This window comes from Hemicordylus capensis, chromosome 5 (assembly GCF_027244095.1).
Source record: "Hemicordylus capensis ecotype Gifberg chromosome 5, rHemCap1.1.pri, whole genome shotgun sequence".
Lineage (NCBI taxonomy): Eukaryota > Metazoa > Chordata > Lepidosauria > Squamata > Cordylidae > Hemicordylus > Hemicordylus capensis.
Window position 1 is genome coordinate 91157498 of NC_069661.1, and position 24675 is coordinate 91182172.

At 43.8% G+C, this 24675-nt stretch overlaps 1 protein-coding gene across 11 annotated transcripts in view; it reads right to left on the minus strand.

Annotated features, from left to right (window-relative positions):
* Positions 1–3116: 3116 nt before the first annotated feature.
* The window catches only part of PCM1 (pericentriolar material 1), a 94533-nt gene continuing 72974 nt past the window's right edge, over positions 3117–24675 (minus strand). For all 11 annotated transcript variants that reach the window (XM_053254513.1, XM_053254511.1, XM_053254512.1 and 8 more), the window contains 10 exons: positions 17044–17178; positions 15583–15780; positions 15057–15116; positions 14208–14343; positions 12339–12496; positions 5841–5916; positions 5194–5450; positions 4459–4551; positions 4210–4333; positions 3117–3412 (listed from right to left, as the gene is read on the minus strand). In XM_053254513.1, the coding sequence (XP_053110488.1) occupies positions 3387–3412; positions 4210–4333; positions 4459–4551; positions 5194–5450; positions 5841–5916; positions 12339–12496; positions 14208–14343; positions 15057–15116; positions 15583–15780; positions 17044–17178 (1263 nt within the window). In that variant the 3' untranslated portion in view covers positions 3117–3386. The remainder of the gene's footprint in view (positions 3413–4209; positions 4334–4458; positions 4552–5193; positions 5451–5840; positions 5917–12338; positions 12497–14207; positions 14344–15056; positions 15117–15582; positions 15781–17043; positions 17179–24675) is intronic.

Sequence of the window (24675 nt, forward strand, 5' to 3'; positions counted from 1 at the left end):
GTCAAGCTTCTAAGTGTATTACTCTGCCAATCCAGCTAGCAAGGTGAGGCAGAAGAAAGATCCATACAAAGCCAGTCAGAAATGTACATTCCAAGCTATGAAATGGCTAGCTGCTGAGCCAGCCAAAGCGTAATGGGAGGCAGCTTTTCCAGCCACTTATCATGTGAGGTTGAAGTCCTGCATCTGAATATCCAGTGATTTCTACACTTGGCAGGCAATTGCTTCTCTATGTTTCTGGATCATAGGATACATCTTTCCTTTGCTCAAATGCTCAGACTCCCACTATGGAGACAAGAGAAACTGGTCGTAGATGAAGCCTGCTCAACTCAGCCCCCCACCCCCAGTTATTTCTGAACTACAACTACCATAATCTCCAGCCACAGTAGCCAACAGCCAAGGATTATGGGAGTTGTAGGCCAACATCTGCAGGAGGGCCAAGGTTGAGTAGGCCTGCTGTAGATGTACAAGCTGTTTCTATTGTGTAAGCACGTGTGTTTGAATAATAGGGAGAGATTCTTAAGGACTCTTTCAAATAATGGAGAAGAGAGTCTAGCCAACTGCACAGGTAGCTGGTTATGCTTCTCTCTAACATCCAGAGGCCCTCCTTACTTTGAAATGTGATGAAGTCTTCAGATCAGTTTAAGCTCTACCACCAAAAAACCCTCAAGAACAAAAAGGTATAACTTAGAGATGTGCAAAAATGAGGCCATGTGTGTGCTGGTGCTGCATAAGGGCACCTGGGAGCCCCCTGATGGCACATGGGCATAGTTGGGAGTGCTGGGATGGTGGCAATGGAGGAGCAGGTATGGACTTGCTCTCCTCTTTAAAGAGGTTGTGCAAGTTCTCTTAAACAGAGGCATCTGCAAATTGGACAGCTGAATAGTATTCTGGCACATCCCTAACAACTTGTGATATAGCCAATGTGTTGACTATTATCTTCCTTAGCAGCAAAAGTCTTGCTATAAGGATAAAACAGCTCAGCAGCTAAAAACACTTCACTTGAAAAATAGTCTACTGAGGAAGATAAACTGCATTCATACGTCAATGTCACTTTTTTTTGCTGGGAGGCTAGGAGTGATGTCTAAGTACAAAATTCTTAGCACAAAGAAGGCACAGATATGCCCTAACCTTCAATTTGAGAGAGTTAAGATGTTCAGTGGTCAGTTGTAGTGAAAAAGCATAGAAATTTCAAGGTCATATTAACTGCTACACCACATAAGCTGTAAAGATTTTGTGCAGTCTCATACAAAGCTACTTTAGAAACCAGACTCCATACACCCACGCCTATGAATATATCTTATGCATGAGTAAACCCACAACCTGTAAATGTCTTACATCCTTGGGGCTGAGCAGACCTTATCCTTACACTAGATCTTCCATTTCTACTCACTAGTATAACTGATGGCTCAGTTTCTATTTGTGACTTCCACCTGTGAATAGGGTCACCCCCTTACCAGTAAAGCCCACCCTTACTTGAGTAGATCTGCCCCAACTCAGAAGTAAACCTAGCATCTTTTCAAGTGCCAATTCCTGAGTAAAGCTGTGGCATCTACTTAGTAAGGGGTGAGTTCTATTTATGGGTAACGGTTCCAGGCTCTGTTGAAGTACATAGCATTTGGGTAAAGTAGTGTATTTTGTAGCAGCAATACACCTAATGGTTTTCTATTATATTGGTACAAGGTTTTGTGGCTTGCTTGGGGACCACTTACTATACATGTGGCACTTGGGGGCAATACCATACTTTGTAGAGATGCATCAGGCAGAAAATAATCAGAGTAATCTGCAGCGAATAAATGGGGAAACTGCACCTTTTAAATATCTGCCTCGATATATCCCTGTCCAGATGCTAGACCAAGGCAAAGTGAGTGCACGCAGCCTCAAACTCTAATGTGGCATAACATGGGACCGAACAAAATCTTTACAACTTAGATGGCATGGAGGTTAAGATGGACACCTTAACTCACAATTTCCACACTATTTAGACCATGAGTGAAAACTGAAAGTATCTTCAACTCAAGTTTTTAGATGACATTTGGCTTTTTGAAAAGGAAAGTCTGAGTGCTGTGCAAAAGCAAAGCTTAACAGTAGCTTGTTCTTATGCTAGTTAAGAGGTGCTGATGTATTCATAAGCAGTAAATTATGTAGAAAGATTATGTACATAGGCAGCCTGCCACCTCAGTGGAGGGAGAATTAAAAACCCATAGAAGGAAAAGTTGCAGGGATGGGCAAGGAATGTCTGTCTAGTTCTACAAGTGCCAGAGTGTTCCAAGACTTTCCTTATCAAGCAGTTGCATTCAGAACCCAGAAGTCACATGCCAGGACTTGCCCCTCCCAACTCTGGCTTCAGAACCCTCAATGGGCAACATCAACAGTAAGTGCCCTGAGTTGATTTTACCCTGTTATGGGGACTACAGAGGCTAACTACTTCAGCAATATTGAACTAATTTTCTTCAAAATACAGGATTATGCTTCAGCATGTACCTGAGTTTTAAAAAACATTCAAAGGGATATTAAAATTATTGGACAACAAAAGTACAGCAAATCTGTGAACCCTCTCTTTTTTGGCAGATGTCTTGTCAGTTGATGTGTGCATACTGTCAGGCAGATCTGACAGATGTTTTTGATTTTATGACCAACAAATTACTTAAGATTACTCAAGACATAGAATGTTGAAACATGTCCATATCTTATCTTAATTAGTATGACACGATCATGCCTGTATAATTTACACCATGCTCTCTAGGCAATACTGGATTAGATCCAAATAACTGAGCAGAAGACAGTCAGTCATTAACACTGTTCTGCAGATGTCTGCATTCTAATAGGAAAGTTCTATAGCAAGAACATCCTGTTTTGCTTTTCTCACACAATTTGTAAGAGGTAAAACAGGCCTTCTATGAGTGGAAGACAATGGCTGCCAACAGAAGGGCACTTTTGAATCCAACCCATTAACTCTACTCAGGAAAACAAACATCTTTCTGAGAAGCAGCATTTTACATTCTACAGAACAAACTAGCAATTAAGTTTAAAAATTAAATACAAACTACTATCTTGAATCAAACATACTTCACTCTATTTACAGAGCTTCATACAGCAAAGTTCAACACACACCTACATACAAGTCAAACTTTATTTAAAACTACATTTTAAAATGGCTAAAATCACAATAAATTTTCTTTTAAAAAAAGACAGACAAAAGAACTGTGCAGCCAGTCTGAAAACTCATAGCTGTTTAAATTTTTATGGGCAAATGTTAGCATGCCTATTCTAAAAGGCAGAGTGTGAAAAACTAATTTACATTTTTATACAGATTAGAACACATGACATTTAGTAGCAATTTTTATATGCATCTGTCAATGGAGGAAGAGGCAGCTTGAAGGTTAGGTTCATGCACTTTGGGCTCCAGTAGTTTCTATTTAAAAAACAAAAAAACAAATTACTTTAGTAACATGAAATATTTCATCAACTGTCCACCCCACTTCTCAAATGCTTTCTGAACAGCTTCATTTTCCAAATAATTTGGCCAAGCCTTCTCTATACATTTTGACTTGGACATATGGCTATGTTAATTATGAGATTAACAGAGTCTTGAAAGCACCTTGATATGCATCCATCCCCTCATTCATTAAGATCAAGATAGGAGGCCTATGTACCCAGATCAGCTGCATCCACTGGACATCAATAGGGCAGTATCATATAGTTGTATTTGGGACCTCACGCTTGAGGAAAAAGCTGGTGGATCAGGCAACAGCATAAGGCAAAAAGGGACTAGTATGGATCCTAAAAAAACTGCAAGAGAAAAATCAATCTTGCAGGGTGTTAGTACTTGCTTTTGACTGTGATTTATTATTAAATTTACGTTAAATTTACTACCTTTCTGCCTTGACAAAGGCACCCAAAGTGGTTTACAATACTAAAGGAAGGAAATTACAGAAGATTAATAAAACAGTCTTTTCAAGAGCTCCCTGGCCTGGGTGCATCCTTTCTTGCCTTCCTCTCAGGGCACACTGGTCTTTCAGTACTCCTGGGAAGGTGGGGGGAGGGGCTGCCCCAGTGGACTGACATGCACATGCACGTTAAATCAGCACATCTCCCTTAAATTCCACTAACAGCCAAATATTACAAATTTGCATGTGAAGGGAAACTGCCATTTCTTGTTGCCAAAATTTAAGTAGGACAAACCTGAGCAAGGAATTTAAGTATTCTTACCAGGCTCCTTCAGCATTTGAGGATCTCCTATTAATTCTTCACCTTGACTTTCTGCACCAGCTAATATTTCTTCGGCAATATTGTTATTCTGAGCCTCTGCCACCATTTTTTTCATTAGATCTTCCTGGAAATTGATAAAATTGAAATTGTTCTCAGAAATCACTATTATTTGCCTGGGTAAGAGACTTTTAAAGATAAAAGGCTTCCACTTTGTACAGTCCTAAACACACTGATTTTCAAACAGCATACCTCTGAGTAGACTGTAAGTTTAAGGGGCAAGTCTTCAACTTTGACAAAATCATCTTCATCTGATTTCTGACTGATGTTTCCAGAACCAGTTTCCTGTTGACAGAACAATTTAAAATAAGTTCAGTGTTTAAACATATTCATTTATTTATCCAACTTTAAGCACTGCAATTGCCACCAATTTCAACAGGAGAGGCAGACATATTTAAATCTCTCTTACTGAAATTAATGGGATGCAAACATACTTAATGCTTGGACCATGGCATACGTTATTAATACTTACATCACTATTTCCCGAGATGGGGTTCCTGCTTTCTAGATTACACTTAGAACTGGGGTTTCTAAGCAAATCACGGATTGCACCTGCTATATCAGAGATTGCTGGGTCTCTATTCCTCTATGCAACTTCTGACGACAATGAAAAATATTGTTCCTGTCCCCACCCACCCCCTCCCTGTATGTTAGCAACTGGAGGAAATACACTGGTTTCTCTTCAGATCGTATAAATTGTTTGCAACTGGAAGAATTTGAGTGAATACCATCAGTGTGGGGAAAGCTCTGGACAGAACTCAAGTATCAAAGGGACACTGCAAAGCAAACAAAAGCTACCTGACCTAATCAACATTCTGCAATAAAATATGATGTAAGCATTCTTCAGGCTTAGATTATATTTTACTGCAGAGAGTTAATTTTGTAAAAAAGGAGAGAAAACAGCAGCTCGTGTCAAGTTATACATACATATTCAGTCACCAATACAGGTGACTCTGTATCTGGACTGCCAACCACAGAGCTTTCAGGAGTTCCTGATGAAGATTTGGTTTCTCTATGTACTGTTTCCAATGTCTGGTTTTCATTTTCTTCCAGTGAAGGGTCTGGTTCTTCTACTGTTAACATAGTGCTAGTATTAAGATCCTCAGCAACTTTAACAGCCAAGGGCTGTTTATCTTCTGATACATTAAGATATTGAGGCACAGCAGCAGGTAAATCCTGATCACCTAAAAAACCCAAAACAATCTTATTTTTAAAATATTATAAAGTTGTTTCAAGACAGCTTACAAAATTAAAGCAAACACACACAGAATATAAAAACAGTAAAATATTTTAAACAGGAGAACCACCAGCAATCCATCTAGAACACTAAAAGCAGCAGACAGTTAATACAATAACCTAACCTAAAAAGCTTGGGCAAATAAAATTGTTTTCACCTGGGGTCGAAAGTTTAACAGAATAGGCACCAGACACATAGTCTGGAGCAAATGCCATGAAAACACACAATCCAGTCATGAATGTGGCCACAAAAGCTTGAAGGGCACACACTCTCTTATACACACAGTTCTATTTCTTACAATTGCACATCAATAAATTCAGATCATCAATCATTTTACCTTTAGCGTTTACAGAGTCCTGCTCAGAGGATAAAGCCTGACAGACATTTGGATTCTCAAATTTGTGTTGCAGAATCTAAGAGGAAATAATGTGTAAAGCTTATAAAGATAGGAAAAGTCCAGCCAGCCCATCTATATCGGAATACAATCTCCTAAAACTAAGCTCTGATGATTTTTATTAATGTCCTGTATAGAGTATTTAAATTACACAATCAATAGAAGTGCAGTTTCTTACATTTCATGATCTGCAGGTGGTTTTTGTTGTTTTTTTAGCATGCATTCCTCACTGGCTTAATTTAGTAAAAATTGGGTAGCATTTGCAAGCCATTTCTCCCAGCCCTTTCTCCTCTCTCCAGCCTCAAGCCCCCTTAAAAGCCACTGAAAGACCCTTGGCAGTGGTGTAAGATGTGGCAGGTGTGGCTGCAGGAGAAGATGGTCTCCATAAACCAGAGACACAGATCTTCCCAGTTTCCAAGAATTCCCCCATTCCGGCTGTAGCTACCTGTGCTGCATCCCATGCCATTGCCAACAGCCCCTTGACTTTTGGAAATGGCTTTTGGGAGTGGTGGCTAGGGAGCTGCAAGAAAACCGGGGGGGGGGTGGTTTGCAGGGACCTTGCGGGAAGATTTACTAGCTCCTCATGACACCCACTCAGCCCTGCACGTGCTCCATGCTTCCATTGAAATTGGCAGTTGGGGGCGCCATTTTGTCAGTTTTTTACAGACCACCATATTCCGATGATCTTTTAGCGACCATTCAAGGTAAGGTTTTTTGTTTTAATGCTACTGATGCGGAGTTGGTTTGGGGGGGGTCTTATGAATACAATGGGTCACTACCAGATCATAAGTTACAGGTAAGCAACCTGTTTATCTGGATTGTGATCCATTGCATTAATAATGAATAGGTGATTAGCCCCTGAAGCCTATGGCAATACCAATTTCAAAATACTTCTCCCAAAACCTGCTGGCTCAGCTGTGCATAGGTCAATAGCATAATGTTTTATGAACAGCTGCTGTGATGATCATAGAGTAGCCACGCAGATGTCTGTGATGTGGATCCCAGATAGATTCACTGTTGAGGATGCATTTTAGCCCTAGTTGAATGCACCTGTATGGAATGTGGCAGTTCTACACTCTGGAGCTTATATGCCTGTAATATTAACTCCACCAGCCACTGCGCAAGTCTCTGCTGCGATACTGGCTGTCCTTTGGCCTTTCCTTTGTAGGCCACAAATAGCTTTAATGTTCCAATTTTTTTTCCCCCCTTCAGATAGTATAGCAAAGAGTGTCTTACATCCAGAGAATGAAGTGTCTTTTCCAACAGCATCTCCGGATTCTGGAAAAAGGTAGGTACCACAATGTCTTGATTTAAATGAAACTCCGTCTCTATTTTAGGGTGGAACTGCGGGTCCAACTGCATTACTACCTTATGAGGATAGAATTACTACCTTATGAGGATAGTATAAGGAATGTCTATTGATAATGCCATCAGTTTGCTTGTGCGTCTTGCAGTAGTGATTGCTGCGAGGAACACAGTTTTCAAGGTGATCCACCTGAGTGAAGCCTCACTCAAATGTTCAAATGGGCTGTCCGTGAGTGTAGTCAAAACCAAGGGCAATATTGCTCCATTATCCCATTGGTTTTCTTATCGGAGGATATAAATTGTTTACACCCTTCAGGAACTTTTTGCAGTCCAGATGAGAAAAAACAGTTGCTCTATCCCAGGGCTGCACAACTCAAATGCCCTAGTGGGCCAGAACCATCCACAATGTGGAGTGCAGGGGCCGAGATCAAATTTTTAGCACATTATTACATTAAAATTAAAATTATTATATTAGTTACTTGTGCATCTATCCCCCCATCAATGGACCCATAGTTTTAACCAAGGATAGTGGTCAGAGAATAGGTGCTGTCCTTGTGCTCAATGAGTGGAGCCTCTAGAGTGCATGCCAGCCCCAAACAAATGCCAAGTCCTCTCCTCTCCCTAGTTGTTGTTGCTTTCAGGCTGCAATGCTAGGCATACTTACATGGGAGTAAGCCTCACTGGGCACATCATGGAGCATATTTCTGAGAACACATGCACAGGATGGCGCTATAGGCAGTTTCCAGCTCTTGTGTTGCTGCAGAATACCTGAGGGGCCAGTAAAATAGTCTCTGCGGGCCGAATCCGGCCCCTGGGCCTTATGTTGTGCAGGCCTGCTCTATCCCATCCCTTATGGTTTGATGATACATTTGCTAACCCTATGAGCTTCAAAGTGGTCATATACAGCAATACTTGTCTCAGTGTAGCCTTGCAAGGTAGGAAACCTAGCCTGCGTGCATATTCCTTAAATCGCTTCCACTCGGAATGATAGTTTCTTCTGGTTGATGGTTTTTTATTGTTAATTAGAATTTTCTTTACAAGCGGATTCTCCAAGCTATCATCAGCAGAGCCTTTACATCTGGATGGTGCACCGTCCATCCATCTCGCACCAGAAGATCTGGTTGTAGTGGAAATCTGTGGTATATCCCCTACATGAGTTTGAGAAGCGGTGCAAACCAAGGCTGGCGAGGCCATCACGGCGTCACCAGAATCCCAGTCGTTTCATCCCACATGATCTGTGATGGTACACAGTTGATCAGCGGCTGAGGCAGAAAAAGACGGCCTTTCCTCCACGTATTCTGAAATGCATCTCCCATTGACTTTCTCCCTACTCCGGTATGCAAGCAATATTTTGGACATTTTTTTTTGGCAGCAGTTGCAAACAATCCACGGCTGGATGTCCTCACAAGCTGAACACCCACCTCAGACAGACACTGTTGATCTCCCATTTGTGGTGTTGGCTGCACTGGCTGGCATTGCTGAGACATCTGCCAGCACATTGTCCATACCCTGGATGTGTATGGCCAAAGGGTATACTCTGTGACTGATGCTCCATTCCCATATTTGTTGGCTCAAGGTACAAAGGGAGCAGGAGACCACCCACTGCCCATCGACTGAGATACCGTATGGCAGTAGTGTTGTCGAGATGGAACTATACCACTCTGTTGTGTAGCAGGGGTTCGAATGCTCTCATCCCCATAAACACAGCCAGTAGTTCCAAGTAATTTATGTGATGCCTCTGCTGTTGAGCGGTCCACAGGCCCTGTACTTGATGTTCAGCACAATGTACCCTCCCCCCGGTAGGGATGCATCTGTTGTACCCCATTGAGTGGGGGTTTGGGTCTGAAAAGGGACTCCGCTCAGCAGATTGGTCTCCAGAGTCCACCAGCGTAGAGACCTCAGGACCCCGTGGGAGCATTACCAACTTCTGTTGACTGTCCACATTGGGGCGGAAATGTTCGAGGTACCACATTTGCAGTGGCCGCATCCGCAGACGTGTATATCGCACAATCGTATTGCAGGACACCATTAATCCCATCAACCTCTGAAGAGTGCAGGTGGGTTGTTAACCGCAGGTATTTGCGATTATTCTCTTGTATTCCTATATGGAAGTACGCATCCTTCAAGTCTAACATTGCCACCCACTCCTCCTTGCACAGAAGAGGTAGCATTTCTTACAATGTCATCATTCTGAACTTGCATGCCTGCAAAAAGCAATTAAGGCCTCGCAGGTCCATAACTGCCCCAATTCCTCCATCCCTTTTGGGGATTTGAAAATAACAGGAATAAAAACCTGACATATTCTCCGTCGACCACACTGAGACAATCACTTCTTTCTCCAACAGTACCTGCACGTCCTCCAGTAGCATCATGGTTCCTCTTGTGTACCTCATCCCCGAGAACAGGGACATACTCTTCAACTCTATAGTACCAGTCTCGGTAATTCTGAGCACCCACTGGTCTGATGTTATGTGATGCTTGTGCATGGCTTGCCATCTTAATGAAAACAATGACAACTACAAAGCAGATGTTGTATGCTTTGGTAGGTGGTTGTTAGTGGTGTTTTGATTGTGGTGCACAGTTGTACAGATCAAAGAGTCTGCTTGTTTTGGTCCTTAGCAGGCCTGGCGTTTTGGCCCTTTGGCTGCTGTCCGAAGCCCTTGTTTCTTTGATATGGCCTGTATTGTCGCCGGAAATCCTTCCGGTCCTGCTATCTAAAATTGGCTTGTTCTCTCCCATATGGGTCGTAGCACGATATTGTATAGGCTGACGAAGGTGCAGTCATAAAAGTTTTAGCTGTGTATTTTGATTTTATTAGTGACCATTTTTTAGCATAGTGGATTTCGTGCTCTCATTGAACAAGCCTTTCCATCCTAGGCCAAATTTTTAATACAGTCACGCATATCTAGTTGTAGGCTTGTTGATCTTAGCCACACATGGTGGTGCATTGTTACTGCCATAGCTCGTGATTCAGTCTCAGCTAAATGCTTGAAGATGCTCAACTGCTGTCTCGTGATGGCAGTAGTTTTTTCGTACACCTCCACAAACTTGTACAGAAATTCCTCTGAGCTCCCAATAGAGGATGATGCCCCCAACAGAGGATGATGATGATGATGGCTATTCACCTGCAAATTGCAGTAGAGTCCTGAAGCAGCATATCCCACAAGTAATTATTATACCTGGTTAAGAAAACTGCATAGTTAGCTATCCTTATAGCTAGACTAAAGGTGGGATAAATTTTTCTTCCCACTACGTCCATTTTCCTTCCCTCCTTATCGGAAGGCATAGTATGGTGGCAGCCCAACTTTCTGTGGATATGCAATCAATAACCAATGGGTTTGGCACTGGGTGTTGCAAGAGATGTGTGTTCTCTTTGTCCTGTATCATGTATAAGCCTTCTAGGTGCTTTGATGTCAGCGTGGAGGTTTGCAGCACCTCCCACGCTGACTACGCTGCCTTTGTAATCACAGGCAGCATTGGGAGTGCTACTGGATAAGTAGTTTTGGAGGCTGCCATCGTGTTGTAGACTGGGTCCTTCAAATCTGCTTCTGGTTGCTTTAAATCTAATCTCAACACGTCCGCCATTTCCCTGCTTTGGGTATGATAGGCCTTTAGTTCCTCAGAGGGCGAAATAGAAGTCTTTGATGATACATCAGACGGTGGATCAGGATCAGAGGAATGACTAGCTCCATCCGAATCAGGGTCTGAATTTGCAGGTGAATAGCCATCACCATCATCCCCTATTGGGGGCACAATCGAAGGTGGCCTCTTTCTTTTTTGGCACTGTTGCTGGCTGTGGCACAGGTGCTTCTGGGTGAGATGCAGGAGCTTGCCCTGGTGTAGGTGGCTGTGTTGGATGTACTGGGTAAGGAGCCTCCTCCGCAGCAGTTTGGCTAGCGGTGGACACAGCAGTGGTTGTCTTTGATGGAGGAATTGATGTTGATATCGAAGCCGATGATGTAGCCGGGCTGTAGGTTTGCAATGCCGTCAGATAAGGCATACCACCCTTCCTTTTTATCTTAGTAAGACGCTTCTTTTTCGGTGGAAAATCTGTTTCCTCATCAGAGGAGGGCTTTCTCTTTTTATCCTTATGCCTGTGTGTTGATTTTGAGACCTCCCTTGGACTTTTAAAATCAGCTCTGTATGCTCCACAGCCGTTTCAGACTGCATATGCACAGATCCCTGCATGGTCGATGTTGCTGCCATCATCGATCTTCATACTTATGTAGAGGGGTAGTTTGGTCTCAGCACTGGCAGGTGGAGCACCTCATCATAAAACGCTGCCCGTAGTCGCAATGCCCGATTTTTAAGAGCTTGTTTGGACAGCTTGTCTTGCATGCCGCAAGGTTATGATGCTCGCCTAAGCAGAGCAAGCACGAGTCATGATAATCAGTCGATGGCAATTTTAGCTGGCAATCCACACAACGCCTAAACTTTTTCTTGATATCCATTGCTGTTAAAGGCGCACCCCAAAGCTGCAGCCTCGGAGTAAAAACTGACTATAGTTCTGAAAATGCCAAAACCAGTCCATTACATGAAAGAATAGTCAAATACAGTCCAAAGTCACACATTTCTTTTCTTTTAGTTATACGAATCTAGAGGAACTGAGGAGCCAGCGACGAGGTGTTGATGCTTAGGCGGTCAAATAGAAACTGAGAAAATGATGTGCCCAACTGTAAGTTTCAACGGAAGCACGAAGCACGTGCAGGGCAGAGTGGGCATCACTAGGAGCCAGTCAATCTTCCTGCAAGGTCCCTGTGCAGGCGCAGAACCCATTTATTATAAATGCAACAGATCACGATCCAAATCAAAAACTTCTCCATACTTGAAACATACACCATTTTAAGTGCTACTCAAAGCTTGTTTAACCAAATCAGGCTTCAGAATTTATCCTATCTATCCATGGTGCTAGAAGGCATACACTCTAAATCACAGGAATAAATTCTTCCCGAAGCATGGTAAACAACATAACTGTTTAGAGAGATTTTTAGCAACTATATCATATTTTCTAAATAATATCAGCAGCAGCAAGTTCCTCTACAGACTTTTCAGGAAGCTCTTATTTAGAAGAAACTTTATTCATCACTTAAGTTCACTGTGCATCACCAATATTACCTAATCATATTCTGTCAATACCTGCTCTTGTTCATTTTCAGCAGTAGTTTCATTGTTTGCTTGGAGGGAAGTTTGGACATCCACGGGTCCTTCTTCAAATTCATCTATTTCTTCATCTTCATTTTCATCTTCTCCACTTCCATAATTAGTTAGAGCCTGAGTTTCTGCTTTAGATAAGCCTGAAATAAGTGAAAATGTGTTTTAAAGCGTAAGTGTATGTGTGAAATAAAACAATGGGCTGTGATACAAAGAGCTATTGTAGGCATGCCAGAAGCTTTGGCTTTTCTCCACCTTTCACAGCAGACACACATGCTGTAACACAAATTGCTTTTGAGAGTCCCTTGGTTTCAGAAGTGGTTTGTCATGGGATGGAGAGGCAGATATTCAAGGAACAAGCTCAATTCCCCTATGGGGACATAGACTAGTTGAGCTGTTCTCTGGATCCCAGCCATGTTGTCTATACATTACTAAAAGACTGGATTGTGATCACTATATAATAAAAATTGCTTTCAGACATAAAAACCTGTAAGCCAGTGAGCATGATTTTGGCCCATAGATTGATATCTTACAGTCCAAACCTACGTATGTTTACTCATAAGTATGTTCAGTGGGACTTACTCCTGGGTAAACATGCATAGGATTGCAGTCATAGTCTGCTATCCAAAAAAAGGAAGCAGCTATGTACATGCATATAAAAGCAAGGAGATGGAGTTATCTTTGCAGTTTTCACTTCAAACTGAATAGTAGTTGCTTTATCTACTATGGGAACTACAACAGTGGGGGGGAAACACACTCGTGGCCATAGTTTCCTTATGCACAAGTAGCCAACTTGCTTGCATTCTGGCCTGTATATCTCAACAGTATAATATTTGGGCTGGTATGCTTGAGAACTACAGGTGAAACTCGGAAAATTAGAATATCGTGCAAAAGTCCATTAATTTCAGTAATGCAAATTAAAAGGTGAAACTGATATATGAGACAGACGCATGCAAAGCAAGATAAGTCAAGCCTTAATTTGTTATAATTGTGATGATCATGGCGTACAGCTCATGAAAACCCCAAATCCACAATCCCAGAAAATCAGAATATTACATGGAACCAAGACAACAAGGATTGTAGAATAGAACAATATCGGACCTCCGAAAAGTATACAGTGTACTGTGCTTGATTGGCCAGCAAACCCGTCTGACCTGACCCTATAGAAAATCTATGGGGCATTGCCAAGAGAAGGATGAGAGACATGAGACCAAACAATGCAGAAGAGCTGAAGGCCGCTAATGAAGCATCCTGGTCTTCCATAACACCTCATCAGTGCCACAGGCTGATAGCATCCATGCCACGCCGCATTGAGGCAGTAATTGCTGCAAAAGGGGCCCAAACCAAGTACTGAATACATATGCATGCTTATACTTTTCAGAGGTCCGATATTGTTCTATTCTACAATCCTTGTCTTCTTGGTTCCATGTAATATTCTAATTTTCTGGGATTGTGGATTTGGGGTTTTCGTGAGCTGTACGCCATGATCATCACAATTATAACAAATTAAGGCTTGACTTATCTCGCTTTGCATGTAATGCGTCTGTCTCATATATCAGTTTCACCTTTTAATTTGCATTACTGAAATTAATGGACTTTTGCACGATATTCTAATTTTCCGAGTTTCACCTGTAGATAAGACAAAAATAATGTGAAAATATTTTTGTTTTGTTCTTTTTAAATAATGTGAACATTATCTGAAGACATGTAGGACTTAAAGAGGAACAGATCCAACAACCATTGCAGAAGACTGGTTGTATACAGAATGTTGAATCTCATTCCAATAGTAATATATAAGGCTGTGATGTGCAAAGTTTCATTACGCAAAGCTGTAATTAAATGAGGACTGATTACTTATGGACACTGGACAACTTTCACTCTCTTCATCTTCCTGGTCGGAAGCATCTGATCTTGTACTTCTTGGAACTTCTCTGTTATTATATACTGCAGATTCATGAGCCTGCTTCACAGTTTCAGTTTCATCTTTGTCCTAGACATAAACAAAATTAATATTTTATGGCATTTCAAAGTTACATTTAGATTTATTACAATAGGCAAAAGTATAAATGCACCCTACAGACTTAACAGTTATGAAATATATTCTACTAACTTAAGTATCCATGAACTTTAGAATTCTTCCAAGAGTCTGCTCAGCCTACAGGCACTACTTAAACACAGAGTGGGCAGAAAAACCTGAAGAAACGTGATACGAGATTAAATTGAAACATTTAAGTTGTTCTCATTTGGAAGAAGCTGCTCATAACTTCATGCCCCATATGTGGTCTTTCCCAAAGGTATCTGGTTGTCTGCTATTGGAAAAAGAATGCAGTGCCATTCTCTCATCTTTCCATGCCAATAAAAAGCAGAGGGAGAAGATAAAATATGCCTGTTTCTGTTCTCTGGATATCATATGTCAAATGGGAGAATGCCCAATTAATAGTTCCTGAAAAGATATAAAGCTTTGCTGAATTATTTCTTAAACGACCTTACTTCCATAGCTTCATGAAAAAGTTTCATAAATTATCATTTCTGGACGAGATATCTTTAATGTTTTCACTTTTGTTATTTGATTGTAAACAGCCCAGAGTTTGGGGCGGTGTATCAATATGCTTTAAAAAAAAATAGCAATCTTATCTGATTTTCAATGCAACGTTGATTAAGAGAGAAGAAGCAAATTTTCCCCCATTGTTAAGAAAAACTTACTTTGTCTTCATCAATATCGTCAGTAGATGAACAAGCCCCCTCTTCAAGTGCCTTTTTGGCCTAGAGAGCAGAAAATTAGAAATTATTCATATTTATGTTCAAAACCAAGTAAGCAAACAACCAGATAAGATGGCGATTAAACAGAATCTAACAAAAGACTATTCCTAAGTTAGTACTCAATTTAGTAAAAATATTTCAGATGATTTATTGTTTAGGTATCTAGGTTAAGAAAAGAGGTGTAAAGATTTTCTGGGGAACTACTTCTTCAGATGTAACTCCACCTCCCAGCATCATGCACTGAGGACACTTTTTGTGTTATGTCCCACCTACCTTGAAAAAATACTGACAGGATTGGACAATATACAAATGAATTGCTCAGTTTAATTTACATTCAAGTTCAAAATAATTACCATTACAAATTCAAGTTCTGATGTGATATTAGCACAGCTAGTAAAAAAGAATAGATGACAGAAAATCGATATTATACAATCTCCTGGGAAATCACACATATTTAAAATATATTAACCTCTTTGGCATAGGAGTGTAGCATTCCATCTGCTTCAATTTTCCTTTTACATCTTTGTTTTACCGTAAGGCTATTGTTGTCCAAGTCTTGCATGAGTTTAAAGAAAGCTAGCTCATTGAATAAGACTTCAGAAATCTCCACAAGAAGGTCCTCCCCACAATCCTTTAATTTCTTACCAGCAAATTTTGCCAGTGAATCCTATCAAAACAGAGAACAATTTTGATTTTATCACCCACTTCCCAAAGAATTCAGGTTGACATCCAGCAATATCCTCTTAACCATCTTAGGGGCAGGTTGTCCAGCACAATCTAGTGAGGTTCATGGTCAAATGGTTTTGAATTCACTTCTTCCAAGTCCAATTCTCTCCTGAACTATATGACTGGTTCTTTCATTTTCAGGGAGATTTTAGAACTCTATTAATTTTATTTTCCCAGCATGATAAACAACCTAGAGACCAATAAAATGAAAATTGCCAACATCTGAAAAATCAAAAAGGAGAAGAGAACCCAACTGACCAAGAAGATATCCGGCACAAGCCTACTGAACTGAATGGGGGCTGCATAAGAGCAACTATTGGTCCCCTATCCCACTCCCACTCTTTGAGCCAAAATATTAAATTAACTCCAAGAAAACCGGAGAGTATTTTTATTTAAATACTTGCAGCCACCAAGATCATATTCCAAATAGTCCATTTAAAAGTTCACATTAAATTACTTTATCGCTCTACCCTTTAGTTAGTAGAACAGAAGATTTCTATGTTAGGCATCTGCCAAAACGTGTTCTTTCAAAACTAGAATTGTGCTGTTTAACTTACAATATAAACACTTTTATTTTAATTTGCTAAGTAGGTAAGGTTTTACAGAGAGCTTTGCTCTAATTCAGCAGCTCAAGTTCTATCCAGACAGACTCGATGTCAAAGCCAGCTGTCAAAACGGAGTGGGAGGAAATGACTAGGGCAGACAGATATTCACACATAACCAACATAAAATAATATCTTCATGGCTTTATTTTAACAGAAGTGAATGTGAAAGTGATATCTAAGCATCAAACCTATTTTAAGATTGTGCTATGTATCTGAATGCCTGTCTCCTCTTTGTTAAACAGCATGTGTGGAGGGCCCCAGACTAATCATTTTTCCTTACTGTGGTCCCAATACAAATCAGTCCACTATAGCTGCCATTTGAGCAGGGGGGAAAGCTCCCTTTGGTATCAACGGGAACTTTCTTCCCGTTGTTGTTTTTTTAAATAGGGAACCAGGGGTGGGGGTGGTCCCAATCCAAATTGGGGTTAATGGGGAGCATGTGTGAGTGTTGAAGCTCCCTCAATCTTGTGATCCTAATCATCCTGCCCTGGATAGACTAATAAGTAAATTGAAAACACACCTACACAGCATGTTCTTAAAACAACACGTCGTTTGTCCCTAGGGTTACTTGGTTTAAGGAGCAAACACAGTATACTGACCTGCAGTATACTGCCAAGTTGTTTATGAAATATCTTCACAAATTCTTTGCTTTCATCATTTTGTTGAGTAAGGGTCAAGACCATACGTCTGACTGAAGTTAAGAGCTGAGTAGAACATACTTCATCCATGTGTTCCTAGCACAAGTTAAAGATGATTACTTTTCATTTAAAGAACAAAAGCCTTTAACAACAGCATGCTGGGCCTGCAAATGGCACCGATACATGTGTCAATGCTATTTGCGAGCAGACGCCACACAAGAGCAGCACTTTAAAGGAGCCAGAAGCACAGGCTGCTGCTTGCAAGGAGGAGCTTTCTAACTAACAGCGCTGCAATGGGGCAGTGCGGGGCAGGGGAGGCTCACAGGAGGGGCAGATAGGACTTGCCTGCCTCCATTTAAAGGCACCCCTCCCCATCCCCTGGGATCTGCACGAAATATTTTGTAGAGATGGAAAATACACTTCATTTTATGCTTTTCTGTGGGTTGCAAACAGTTTAAAGTTTCAAACATAATCATGTACATGCATAAATGAAAACCTACACACTTAGCTACTGGCGATTTTAAAGTTGCTGTAATAAAATGACTATTAAAAGATTAAGAATAGGTAAGGGGAAATTGAGAAGTATTTGAATATTTGGTTTGGATATGTTTGAAAATTAATACAGGTGGTCCTCATTATCCCCGGGGGTTCCGTTCCCACAAATTACCATGGGTAACAAAACCATGGATAATGAATCAGTACAGTCAGTGGGATCGCGGGAGTTAGGTTCCCAGACTCTGAAAATATCACTTTAAAACATCAAAACTCCACAAAAACTGGCCCAACAAAGTGCCCTACAGTGCTCCGCAGGCCTTCTGCAATCCAGTGATCCCCCCCCCAGATCCCCAAAGGCCCTGAAATTCTGCAAAAAAATCAGTTTTTAAAAAAAACCCAACAAGCCACAAATGGCTCTTCTTCACAAAATGGCAGCCAAAATGATCTCCAAGGTAATTTCGGGCCACCCCTGACCCACACGTTTATCCCTCCCCCCACCCAATTTCCCCCCTGGACATACTGAGGTCAAGTGTCTATTACCTGACCACAGATGCACGAGTGGCGAGGTTATCCTGCAATGCCATTTAAAACATAACTAGCTGACCCCGCACAGAGCATCTGTGCAGTTGTGCTCTGAGCCTGTGGCATCCCACCACACCTCACCCCGCCCCCCGCAACCCGCCCGCCCACTTGCAAACTCTGTCAGCCAATCTTGTCCTTTCTACCACGTCCCCACGCATGGCCCGTCTTGGAGAATTAATAATATAGAAGATGCAGACATCTTCTAAGCTCACCTCCACTTTACAGCTCTTAAACCTATTCCCTTTTCCTTTCTTCCTATTTTTATCTATTTATTTATTTGCTTGCTTGCTAGCTACATTTTTATACCTTTTAATGTGGTGATTCTGTTTAGCAGGGGGAGAGTAAAGACAGGTTGCTCACCTGTAACTGATGATCTGGTAGAGATCCGTCGATATCCATAAGAATGGGTTCTGCGCCTGCGCAGGAGCCCCACGGTATCCATGCCTGAGCTCGTCGAAGTGCCCAAGCCACGCCCCCACGCTGCTGCGTGCTATAAAAGGCGCGGCTGAGGCACGTAATCCCTCAGTTCTTGGACGACCGCCGTGGAGGACGATCATCCAACAGGTAAGTTCTTCCATGATAAAAAAGAGAAAAGCATCTCAAGAGGAGAGAGCCACACACCAGTACGCACATAGACGTAGCACTACTGCAGAGGGGAAGGTCGGGAGGGTCTTATGGATATCGACGGATCTCTACCAGATCATCAGTTACAGGTGAGCAACCTGTCTATCTGGTTCGAGATCCGTCGATGCCCATAAGAATGGGTGTTTGGCAAGCTCCAAGAGGTGGCGGGAGCAGTAGTAGGCTAAAACAACACCTGTTTCAATACGCTTCTCCCGAAGGTAGCCTCCGCAGCAGAGCGTACGTCTATGGCGTAGTGTTTTACAAAGGGGGATTCTGAAGACCAGGTAGCAGCTTTACAGATATCCCTGAACGAGACTCCAGAGAGGTGTGCAGCAGAGGAAGCCTGAGCCCTAACGGAGTGGGCTTTAATGGCCTCAGGAGGCGATTTATCCTGAAGATGATATGCCAGCAGGATGAGTTCCACCAACCATCTGGACAATCTCTGCCTTGAAATGGGAGAACCTATATTCGATCCCGTATAGGATATAAATAGTCGATTAGACAGCCTGAATGGTTTCGTGCGGTCCAGGTAGTATAGGAGGGCACGGCGTACATCCATAGCATGCAGTGACTGTTCAAGAGCAGAAGTAGGGTTGCCGAAGAAGGTAGGTAAGATGATATCTTGGTTTAAGTGGAAGTCAGATACCACTTTGGGCAAAAACGCAGGGTCGAGACGCATACGGACCTTGTCTTGAAGAAATATCGTGTAGGGGGAGTCGACCCTGAGAGCTGTCAGTTCACTTACACGCCTAGCCGACGTGACTGCAACCAGGAAGGCTGTTTTCCAAGAGAGTAGCCTCAGGGAAGAGGTGGCCATGGGTTCAAAAGGAGCCTGAGTCAACGAGGAGAGAACCAAAGATAGGCTCCATGGTTCAACCGGCATCCTGATTGCGGGGTAAACTCGCGACAAACCTTTCAGGAAGGCTTTGCTCAGAGGGTGTGAGAATAATGACTTTCCATCACCCCCCGGGTGGTATGCAGACAAGGCAGCTAGATGGACCTTCAGGGACACGTTAGCAAGACCCTTTGCTTTCAAAGATGTAAGGTATCGTAGAACTTCACGGATGGAAGCTCGTTTAGGAAGGAATCCCTTGGTGCGTGCATAAGATCTAAAACGATCCCACTTGTGCTTGTAGTTGCGGCGCGTAGATTCCTTGCGTTGATTAAGCAGAATATGAGTTAACAGAGTATCCTCCACACAGTTAGATGGAGGGACTGGACGTCTGGGTGCAGAATGAGACCTCCGTCTTGAGTTAGAAGATCTGGATAGCGAGGTAGGTGCTTGTAGCAGTTCTTTGCCAGTCTGCGTACTTGTGGAAACCAAGATTGTCTTGGCCACCAGGGAGTCACTAGGATGCAACTGGTCGGATCGGAAAGAAGACGGGCCACTACTCTGGGTATTAATGGCAAAGGGGGAAACATGTAAGGTGTTTCCAGGGACCAATCCAACTGAAAGGCATCCCCGAGTGAAAGGTTGTCGTGGCCGGCTCTTGAGCAGAAACGGACGCATTTCGCATTCTCTGAGCAAGCAAAGAGGTCCACTGAAGGCCGCATCCAGTGGTCGAAGAAGGGAGCTATCACATCTGTCCGGAGTTCCCATTCGTGTTGACGGTCTTGCAAGAAGATCCTGCTTAGGTCGTCCGCAAGGGTGTTGTCCAGACCCTTGATGTGTACAGCTAAGGGGTAAATGCGGTGTAGAATGCACCAGTGCCACATCTGAACACTGAGAGCACACAGGCTGCGGGAGACCGTCCCACCCTGGCGATTTATATAGGCTTGAGCAGTTGTGTTGTCGAGGTGGATCTGGACAACTTTTCCCCGAAGGATGGGCAGGAAGGACTGTAAAGCCTGGAAAACAGCTAGAAGCTCCAGGAAATTGATGTGCAGTTTGGCCCGTTGAGGGGACCACTTCCCTTGAATCTTGTGGTTGCCGCAATGGGCCCCCCAGCCTTGAAGTGAGGCATCTGTCGCTATCCAAGCCGAAGGGGAGGGGGTCTGAAAGGGCACCCCTTCGAGTAAGTTCTTGCGGTTCGTCCACCAGGCGAGAGATCGAAGTATTTCCGGTGAAAGTAGAAGGCGCTTCGTTTGACTGTCTCTGGCGGGATGAAATACCGATAGAAACCAGAGTTGGAGCTTTCTCATTTTGAGTCTCGCATAACGGATTACCGTATTGCAGGAAGCCATTAGACCCAGAAGACGCTGAATCACGCAGGCTGGTTGCAGAGGATGTTTCTGAATCAGGGAGATGAGATCCTGAATGCAGGTGAATCTGTCTGCTGGAAGAAATGCTCGTTGTTGCCCCGTGTCCAGGATGGCTCCTATATAGGAGATCACGGGCGCTGGTTCCAGATGCGATTTCTTCCAGTTTATTAAGATGCCCAAGTCGTGAAGCAGGCTCACTACATATTGGATATGCGAAACTAACTCGCCTTTGTCCCTTGCAGTCAGGAGCCAGTCGTCCAGGTACGGATAGACCGACACGCCCCTGGTTCTTAGATGTGCAATCACCACTGCCATACATTTTGTAAAAACCCTCGGGGCGGTGGACAATCCGAAGGGTAATACATTGTATTGAAACACTTTGTCGCCGACAGTGAATCGTAGGTATTTGCGGTGGCATGGACGTATGTTGATATGAAAATAGGCGTCCCTGAGATCCAACGTTGCAAGCCACCTTTCCCCCTGGAGCAGCGGGAGGATCTGTTGCAACATCATCATACGGAACTTTTTGGTGTGGATAAATTTGTTCAGGCGTCGGAGGTCCATGATGGGGCGGAGACCCCCATCCCGTTTCGGGATTTGAAAGTATTTTGAATAGAACCCCGTCCGCCTGTCTGCCCATGACACCGGGGCAATAGCCCCTTTCTCCAACAGCTCCCTCACTTCCTGAAGTAGTCGAGGTGAGGCGGGAGTGAGCTTTATCCTCGTGAAGTGTGGTAGGGACCTGAACTCGATCGCATAGCCAGAGGATATAATCTTCAGGACCCAGCGGTCCGATGTTATATTGTGCCATGCGGGGGCATGGCTTGCCAGCCTGATCAAAGGCTGGGACGGAAGGTTGGAGAGATCCGTCAGAGTTGATAGAAGAGCCCCCGCTGGCGGGAAAAGGGGGATATGTGGAGATAGGGCAGGAACAGGTGTCAATGGGCAATCTACATCCTCAAAGGCGCTTTTGAGTATCCTGTGTCTTTGTACGTTGGGCTTGAGTATTCTTTTTCTTCTGATAGAAAGGTCGACGATGATAGGAAGAGTAAGGTTTTCTGAAATCACGTCTATCTTGAGTTTTGAAAGACGAACGGAATTTGCCATAGTTGCTGCGTAAGGAAGAGGAGGAAGTTGATGTAGAGGGGTGAGTGGTAAAAGTCTTAGCAGTAAATTTTGATTTTTTTAGCTGCTCCATAGTTGAGTCAGTAGTTTCACTGAAAAGACCAGTGCCATCGAAGGGCAACCCCTCTATCTTGTCCCTCATGTCCAATTGGAGGCCAGTAGACCTAAGCCAGGCATGTCTCCTCAGTGTTATTGCTGCTGTCATAGCACGTGATTCGCTTTCCGCCAAGTGCTTGGCAATGCTGAGCTGTCTGCGGGTCAAATCTCCTGAATCTTCAAGGGTACGACGAAACTTAGCCTTAAAGTCCTCATAGGGTAGGGAGTCCAGTTCAATCTCCAGTTGTTCCCAGAGACCATGTGTATATTTAGCAGTGCATGCTGCATAATTTGCTACTTTAATTGACAGGCAAGAAGTTGAATAGACTTTCCTTCCCAGCAAGTCTAGTTTTCTACCCTCCTTGTCAGGAGGGACTGTGTACCTTTTGCCAGATCTGGAAGCCGTGGCACAATCGATGACTAGCGAATTGGGTGCCGGGTGTTTTATAAGGTACCCATTGTCCTTATCTTGAACCCTGTAGAGATTCTCTAATTTTTTGGACGTGGGAGTGGAGGTGTGCAATACCTCCCAAGCACATTTCGCAGCTCTTGTGATGACTGGTAACATTGGTAGTGCCACCGGGGCAGTAGATTGGGATCTCAGCATAAAGTTATATACTGGGTCATCAATGGTGGCCAATTGGGAGTGTATGTCCAAACCTAGAGCATCGGCCATGTTGCGAATATGCTTATGGTAAGCCTTGAGTTCATCATTGGGTGAAACGTAGGTTACTGGAGCCACGTCTGTGGGTGGATCCACAACAGAATTATCATCCTCCGGATCAGACTCGAAGTCTGAGGAACCATAATGTTCCGAAGGGGAAGCGGGTGGTGGTTGATTATCTGTATCCCGGCCGGGAAGGGTTTGAGTAGCAGACGTAGCCAGAAGTCCTGACAAAGATGTTTGTGTGGCTGTAGAAGCCAAGTGAAGTACTGAGGTTTGTGTTGTCTGTTGGCTCACCGCTAGCTGGCACGTCTGAGTGGCCACCGACCGAAAGGCGGAGAGGGGTCTGGCAGGAGTGACTGGTCCCCAGGGCCTGTCAATATCATCTCTAGTTGGACCTGCAGGAGAAGAGACGCCCAATGGGTGGCGGTAGCCACAAGAGTGCCAAGGCATTTGAGGGTGCAAGCGGCTGGGTGATGAAGGAGCAGGAGGATGCGATGGTGTTGCTAATTCCCGAGGATCAGCTCCAGTCGAAGGAAAGCCAGTGAATGTCGAGCGACCGCTCGAGGTCGAGTCCAGGAGAGAGAGGAGAGAACGAGTGGCAGCCGGAAGAGATTCCTCCGCGTCGACATCGACGATCTGGAGAGAAGGTATCAGTGGTCGATACCGAGGAGTCACTTGCGTCGACGTCGAGAGGATTGGAGTGTGCAACGTCGATGACAGGGGCAACGCAGGCTGTGGTGTCGACGGGGAGGACGATGATGCCAGAGGTGTTGGAGCTGGAGAGAGAGCTCTCGCCGTCGGCATCGAGACTGGTGCTAAGCGAGGAAGAGTCAATATCTGATCGGTGTCGAAGGTTGCAGTTGTTTCAAGAAAAACACTGGGGGGACGTTCGGTGTCGAGCGCATTCGATGCCGACACGGCAAGATTGTCAGATTGCGTCGGAGGGTTGTCAGCCTCGCATATAATAGATGCCGGAGGAGGTAGCAACACAGCTGCGTGTACTGCTAGCGCTGTGGAAGTTGTTGACGTCGACAATGCCGGTTCCCCTGCGGGTAACACTGGTTGAGCCGTGGAAGGGGACGGCGTTCGATCTCGACGACTTTCCTGATCTTTGCGACGCTTGGAAGTATGTGACGCGGAGAGATCCTCATGTCGTCGTTTGGTAGCCCTGTCACGTTCCTTGGAGCTGTGGGAAGACCTTGAGGCAGTAGACGCATCTTGCTTTGATGACTTTGCCGAAGACTAGCGCTTTTCCGACGTTGAGGAACCCTTCGATGTTGAAGTGGTTTTGGCGGGAAACACGTCAGAGGGTTTACGGGTACTCGATATCGAGGAGCGATTCGGCGTCTTTTGCGCTGGTGTAGAGTGCGCAGCAGACGTCGAAGGTCGAGGCGTGCCCGGTGTTGAAGGGCTCAAAACCTCATCATATATTGCCGCCCGCAGGCGAAGCGCTCGGTTCTTTCTAGTCTGTTTCGAGAAGGACAGACAGATTTTGCAGGAGGAGACATTATGTTCCTCACCGAGGCATAACAAGCAGAGGTCGTGCAGGTCTTTAGAAGGTAGTTTCGCTCTGCAACCCTCACACCATTTGAAGGATTTCTTTCCGTCAGCCATAATCAGGTCAAAAGCCGTTCCGTGTTCGTTTGCCAGAAGTTACCGCAGCCAGTCCAAGTTCGAGGTCACCAAGAATCACCGTCAGCCGTTCCGTAGTTAGATCCAACAAAGTCCGATATTCCAGTCCGAGTCAAAGGTTATACAGGAAGAACGAAAGAGGAATTTTCCGACGAAGAGGCACAGACCGC